At 43.6% G+C, this 6810-nt stretch overlaps 2 protein-coding genes across 3 annotated transcripts; both read right to left on the reverse strand.

The window, feature by feature from the left end:
* Positions 1-2144: 2144 nt before the first annotated feature.
* On the reverse strand, positions 2145-4664 carry LOC130191026 (E3 ubiquitin-protein ligase TRIM39-like). 2 transcript variants are annotated; one of them, XM_056410697.1, is made up of 2 exons: positions 4108-4664; positions 2145-3892 (listed from the first exon to the last, which is right to left on the reverse strand). In XM_056410697.1, the coding sequence occupies exons 1-2, from the start codon at positions 4316-4318 to the stop codon at positions 2238-2240; spliced, it is 1866 nt and encodes a 621-aa protein (XP_056266672.1). In that variant the 5' UTR covers positions 4319-4664; the 3' UTR covers positions 2145-2237. The 2 variants fall into 2 exon arrangements, with proteins under 2 accessions (XP_056266672.1, XP_056266673.1); XM_056410698.1 differs by having other exon boundaries at positions 2145-3923; positions 4108-4149.
* A 581-nt stretch (positions 4665-5245) lies between these two features.
* On the reverse strand, positions 5246-6500 carry LOC130191065 (zinc-binding protein A33-like). Its single transcript, XM_056410732.1, has one exon. The coding sequence runs from the start codon at positions 6078-6080 to the stop codon at positions 5325-5327; it is 756 nt and encodes a 251-aa protein (XP_056266707.1). The 5' UTR covers positions 6081-6500; the 3' UTR covers positions 5246-5324.
* Positions 6501-6810: the final 310 nt, after the last annotated feature.

The raw sequence follows: 6810 nt of genomic DNA on the forward strand, positions 1-6810 counted from the left end.
GACGCAAAACGAAGCACTGCTTCTGTTTTCACCTGTGCAGGTGTTTACTGTTGTTGTTGTTGTTGTTCCTCCGTGACACTCGGAGCATCACCGTAAAGACCCCGTGGGGCGACGTCTACCTGAGCAGACGACAACGCGCCGCCATGTTGAGAGCCGCGCGGAGGCAACGGACGAGCTCTGAATTCCGGATTATAAAACGAATAAATAATTTATTTATTTTATATTTGTAACACGAGAACTTAATCTCACTCCCGACTTCTTCCGTTTTCTGTCTGAAGGATTTCATTCATAACTCTACACTTTATTATTTTTATTTTTTAGTGTGTATTTAAAGAATGATCAAGGATTCCTGTGCTTTTATTGTGAAAGACGTGACCTGGTGCTTGTACCACATCCTTGTTATTGTCTCCTCCATGTTGCAGATGTGTAAATAGTTCTGTGATCTCTTCTTCTCTTTCAAAGTGGAGGGGAAGAATTAAATAAACAGTTTTTATATGATTCTATATTGAAGAAGCATATTTTTGGATGTCTCTGTTTCCTGATCCAGGATTGAGTCGGTGATTATTGAGGATGACGTTTGGGAAATAAAGGTTGAGCTTTATACAGTATTTAAAATACTATTTAATAATAATAATAATTGTTTGATATTCATATTAATCAGTAAATTAAATACCTATTAAAAAGCATACATCATGTACATTTTATTAATAAGCACGATGTATTCATCCAGATTTAAAATTCCATTAACCCACACAGGGTTGAGTCTAAATAGCTTCCCTTGAAGGAAGTGAGAGAAGTGATTAGGGATGAGAATTGATGAGATTTTAACGATTCCGATACCTTATCGATTCGATTCCTTATCGATTCTTTTGGGCAAGGGGTGAAAAAAAGAGCACAAACGGGTTTATTCACATTAATTTTCTTTTATATAATGCTGCACACACAGTATGTATACATACACATTTACTTTTTTTAAATAACCAAAAACATTTATACGATATTACTCTTGAACTTAAAATAAAACTTACATAACTTAAATAAAATGTATTCTGTTTAATTTAAACATGTTCCTAGAAATTACAGTGCTGAGTGCTCCTTCCTTTTTTTTAAAGGGTATATGAACTGAGCTGCCAAAAATGAAACTAGCAGTGGCAAATACCAAGTGTGCAACCATCAATTGTATGGATCATCAACAATTCTTGTGCAGAAAAATAAGCATGTCTGCTTTCTCCGGGAGGATACGCGATCTCAGGGCGTGTGTGTCTCCAGCCGTGGAGAACACTCTCTCAGATGGGCTGGAGGATGAACACAAAGATATGAGGAGGTGGACAAGACGTGCTGTAGCCTGTGACCCAGACAGACGACCAGCCTCTGAACCGGTCTGACTGAACCTCATCAGCTAAATTGGATGGAAATGGAGATTATTTATATAGTGAAAGCTGGTTTACACAATGAAACAAATGGCACGTACAAAATCGCTGAATTTGCTGAGCTGACATAAAGCCACATTAAGAGGGGAGGCGAACACGACCTCGCCTCAATGTAGGGTGACAATGGAAGATTCTGTAGCTAAATTTAATAATGGATTAAAAATCGATATGCTCAGTTTAATAATGGGTTAACACGATAACGTGAACGTTTACTGATAACACACGCCCTCCAATAATTAATACCGTTACGATCAAACATTTCTCAAAACTGGACTTTAAATCCAAACGTGAAGTGATCAATAATGGGACCAATGCCGGAGACCAAATGTCTGCTTCAAACGAAGGGACAGAAGATAACTTGATCTACACACAATAAAGGCAAATGGCTTCACACAGTGAGTGGTTGTGATCACTTCTGAGGAGTTTACCTTGGACAGAAAGAGATGAAGCGCCGGCGTTAGCTGAGCTGCTGCATCGAACACATGACACTCCTGTCATTTAATTCCATGCGTGTTCAAATGTATTCATATTTGTTGTATTTCCTCCCTTCGACGAAATAGATTTTTGACACACGTTACAAGTGGCGTAGTTGTCATTTTGTCTTGTGAAATAGAGCCAAACTTTAGAGCGCTTCTGCCTCGTTGCCATGTTTGCTGCAGTCTGAAGAAACTAAAAGTTTTGCGCATCGCGCCACAGAGGACCGTTAGCAGAACCGTTAAAGAATTTGGCTGACGATCCCAAACAATCGGTTCACTGGGAACCGGTTCTAAAACAGAACCGGTTCTCGATGCCCATCCCTAGAAGTGATTAGTTTACTCCAACAGGAGAGATGATCAGAGGAGAGGAGTTTATACCATCAAGATAACGACCAGGACAGAAGAATGGGAGGAGTTTCTCCTTGAAGGAGCAGCCAGTAAAGGAGTAGATGAGAGCTGCAGCTTCTACGTCATAGAAGGAGACCAGACCCTCCTTATAGTCCACAAACACCCCAACCTTCTGAGGCCCAGACTTCAGGGAGAGAAGAACTAGAGGATTATCAAAAGCTCTGTACTTATTTCCATTTATCAACCATAAAGTCCAGTAACCGTTCTGAGGACTCAGTGAGATGTGTCCCTTCCTGTTGGCCGACTCTCTGACCACTCCTAAAGACCATTCAGTCTTTTGTTTAACTTGAACCTCGTAATAAAGTTTTTCTGAAGAGAACTTCTGTGTTCCTAAGACACAGAGACCGTGAGAGAACCTCTGTGGATTGTCGGGGAGACGTGGCTGCTGTACCTGAGCAAGTTTCACTTGTTTCCCGTCATCAGACAGGATGAGGTCACGATGAGCTGTTTTAGGATCAAGAGTCACATCCACTGCAAAGTTCTGGACCCTCTTCAGCTCAAATTCAGCAACCAGCGTCTTCATCATGTTACTGAGCGTCTCCTCCAGCTGAGACACAGCTCTCCTCACAGTCCCCTCATGTGATGCTGGAGGAACACTGACCTGAGACCAGTCCTTGGTGGGTGGTGGATGGTGGATGTTGAGGGACTGGACACTCTGGAGGAGGTGGAGGTGGTCTTCAGAGAGGGAGAGCTTCTCCACCTCAGTGCTCCTCTTCATCAGATCAGAGATCTCCTGTTCCATCTCTCTGATGGCGTCTTCAGCCTGTTTCTTGGTGCTTCTCTGCTTCTCTTCTATCGTAGTGATGAGCTCCTTCAGTTTCCTCTCCACAGACTCCTTCAGACCAGTGAAGACCTGAACACCTTCTGCTTTCTCTCGGTCTGCATCTTCCTCACTGAGCTTCACGTTGTGTTGGACCTCCTGAATCTTCAGGCGTCTCTTCTGGATCATCTCCTGAGTTTCAGCCTCTGTCTTCTGCAGCTCCACCTTCTTTCCTTCATATTCTTGTTTCAGAGGAACAACATTGTGCATCTTGTGGTCCAACACAGTGCAGAGCATGCAGACACACGTCTGGTCGGTCCTACAGAACAGCTCCAGAGGTTTATCGTGCTTCAGACACATCCTGTCTTCCAGGTTCTCCACAGGGTCCATCAGCTGATGTCTCTTCAGGCCTGACATTGTCAGGTGAGGCTCCAGGTGAGTCTCACAGTAGGAGACCAGACACACCAGGCAGGACTTCAGGGCCTTCAGTTTGGTTCCAGTGCAGACATCACAGGGAACTTCTCCTGGTCTGGACTCTTGTTGCTCTGAGCTGCTGCTGCTGGCTTTCTGCTGAGTCGACTGTCTGAACTGAGAAACCATCTCAGAGATGAAGGTGTTGACCCTCAGATCTGGTCTGGTGGTGAAAACCTCTTGGCACATGGGACACTGGCACCTGTCACTCACATTCCAGTGTTCAGTGATGCACTTTTTGCAGAAGTTGTGTCCACATGGTGTTGTGACTGGATCAGTGAACACATCCAGACAGACGGAGCACAGGAACTGATCTTCAGATGGCAGATTGCTGGCAGCAGCCATCTCTACACCCAGAGAACACAAGTCAAAGTGTCACTAAAAACGATTTAAATACATCATTATTCATAGAAATTTGGTTTAATTTGACTTTACTCCTTGTCAGACTTCACTTAAGGCAATCTGACCATGAGGAAATGAAGAGTTTAACTTCCTGTTTGATTAGAGTTGAGTTTTAACACCAGTTATTAAAACACAGTAAACATCATCAGCTGTCACTCACCAGTTTGTGGGTCAGCTGTTAAGAAGACGAGCAGAGTGTAATATTTAATATTTATCTGGACAGAAACACAGAGACGTGTCTCACTGTCGCTCCGACAAACAGTAAGTTTCACTTCAGGAGTGTGACGTAGAAGCCCCGCCTCCTCCAGCAGCTCTGTTTGGGAGGTGGTGTTTCCTCCTCCAGGTTGAGACTTGACTGGAGTTACAGACATGTGGCAGTTTAATCTCTGTCGGGAAACTATTGTGTTTTTTTTTTTATCTTCCTTTTCCTGCAGCCACCGGAACCCTTTTCACCTAAATAAGTCAGTCCCACGTGAAAACAATAAATAAGTTTGTGTCACTTTACGGTCCAATGCAGCTCTGCAACAATCTCACTGAGTCCACAGCTCAGCTCTCTGTGAAGCTCTAACCTCCTCATGTAACGTTACTTCTTATCTCTACGTGTTGCTGAATCAGAGGAAGTTGAATATGTGCAGTCTGTTAAAGCCTTTCACAAACGCTCCTCACTCTGAGGTGTGCTCTGCTGACACCTAGTGGTCACAGGAGGGAAACGCACCTTTGGGGATTTAATGGACAAGACTCCAGCTATAAAATAAAAAACTTCAACATACAGTTTCTTCCTCTGCACATGATTTTTTATGCAGTGATACTTTACAGTCATTGCATTCATTACAAAATATGTTTTCATTCACTTTGCAGGACCTGATTTAGTCACAGACATGAATATCAACGTGTTCTGTGTTTTAGGAATGAGGCTGAGGACTGAGTCGCTTGTATAAAATAATCTGTCATGGACTTGTTCGGAAATCTTTTAAAACCAACGTAATCTGGTAATTATAGTCCTCAAACACGGACTGAACCGCCATCCACAGTGCTTCATGAAAACATTCACAAGAAAATAATGAAAGAAAAAGAGAAAGCCAACAAAATGCAAACCCAAATAAATCAGTGCAATTATATCCAAAGCCCAGTAATATACATTCTACAAGCAACATTATTCATCACTGCACAGTTGAGTAAACACCGGTAAGCAAATATATATATATATGTATATACACATACATATTTATACATATATATATACACATACATACATATGTATATATGTATATATATAGATATATATGTATATCTATATATATACTTTGTGTGCCTATGAGATCAATTTAATATGTTTATGTTTACGCTGACGACTCTTCACTGATCATGAAAAAAAGATCAGGCAGTTTGAGTGACGGGACGGATGATCAAAGGGGAGGAGTTGTGACCGCCATCATTCCGACAGGGGCTGAAGAATGGGAGGAGTTTCTCCTTGAAGGAGCTGCCGGCAAAGGAGTGGATGAGAGCTGCAGCTTCTACGTCATAGAAGGAGACCAGACCCTCCTCATAGTCCACAAACACCCCCACCTTCTGAGGCCCAGACTGCAGAAAGAGACGGACTGACGGTGCGTCAAGAGCTTTGTACTCGTTTCCATTTCTCAGCCATATGCTCCAGTAGCCATATTCGGGTGTCATTTTGATTGGTCCCTTCCTGTTGACCGACTCTCTGGCCACTCCTAAATTCCATTTAGGCTTCCCTCTAACCTCAACCTCAAAGTAAAATCTGCCCGAGGAGACGCTCTGCTTCGCAAAAACGAAATTATAATGAGAGAATCTCTCTGGGTTGTCTGGGAGATTCTTCTTCACATCACCATGTTTCACTTGCTTCCCATCATCAGACAGGATGAGTTCAGGATGAGCTGTTTTCGGATCAAGAGTCACGTCCAGAGCAAACTTCTGGACCCTCTTCATCTCGGCCTCAGCGAACATCTTCTGCATGTCTCTGCTGAGCTGATTCTTCGTCTGAAGCAAAGCTCTCGCCACGGCCCCCTCGTATGTCGGTGATGGACGCTGACCTCCGTCCAGTCCTTGGTGGGCGGAGCATCTTTCAGGTTGGGGAAGCTTTGAAGGAGTCGAACGTGGTCTTGTGTGCATTTTCTACCTGTGAGGCGAGACTACTGACTACTTGGATCCTGCTAAGTGTCTTCTTTAAATTAATTTATCTGCTGAGTTACTGTTGTATTTGTTGTTTAGAGCTGCTGGATTGTTGGTCTGGACTGTTTTAGGATTTGTTTTGGTAGAGAGGTGTATCTTGATAACTGACACCTGAATCTTCACTCATTGGACGAGCGCTCATCACCTGGTTTCAATTGAGTGTCATTTGAATACCAACGACCAAGGGCTGGTGTCAACGCGGCTGGAGGTAATTGGCACCAACCTGGGCTCATAACCGGATTGGGTCTTTAGCGTCAGCGGACGAAGACTCGGAGGACAAAGACATAGGAGTCTTCCGTTGGAGTCAAGACTCGGAGGACAAAGACATAGGAGTCTTCCGTTGGAGTCAAGACTCGGAGGACAAAGACATAGGAGTCTTCCGTTGGAGTCAAGACTCGGAGGACAAAGACATAGGAGTCTTCCGTTGGAGTCAAGACTCGGAGGACAAAGACAGGAGTCTTCCGTTGGAGTCAAGACGGGAGGACAAAGACATAGAGTCTTCCGTTGAGTCAAGACTGGAGGACAAAGACATAGAGTCTTCCGTTGGAGTCAAGACTCGGAGGACAAAGACATAGGAGTCTTCCGTTGGAGTCAAGACTCGAGGACAAAGACATAGGTCTTCCGTTGGAGTCAAGACTGGAGGACAAAGACATAGGAGTCTTCCGTTGGA

This window comes from Pseudoliparis swirei, unplaced genomic scaffold (assembly GCF_029220125.1).
Source record: "Pseudoliparis swirei isolate HS2019 ecotype Mariana Trench unplaced genomic scaffold, NWPU_hadal_v1 hadal_26, whole genome shotgun sequence".
Lineage (NCBI taxonomy): Eukaryota > Metazoa > Chordata > Actinopteri > Perciformes > Liparidae > Pseudoliparis > Pseudoliparis swirei.

What these genes read in the sequence shown, in the direction of transcription:
- LOC130191065 (XM_056410732.1), bottom strand. Translation starts at nt 6,080, where the DNA reads ATGCACACAAGACCACGTTCGACTCCTTCAAAGCTTCCCCAACCTGAA.
- LOC130191026 (XM_056410697.1), bottom strand. Translation starts at nt 4,318, where the DNA reads ATGTCTGTAACTCCAGTCAAGTCTCAACCTGGAGGAGGAAACACCACC. An exon ending in AACAGCTGACCCACAAACTG is followed by an intron (nt 3,893 to 4,107) that starts GTGAGTGACAGC and finishes CTCTGGGTGTAG; the next exon opens with AGATGGCTGCTGCCAGCAAT.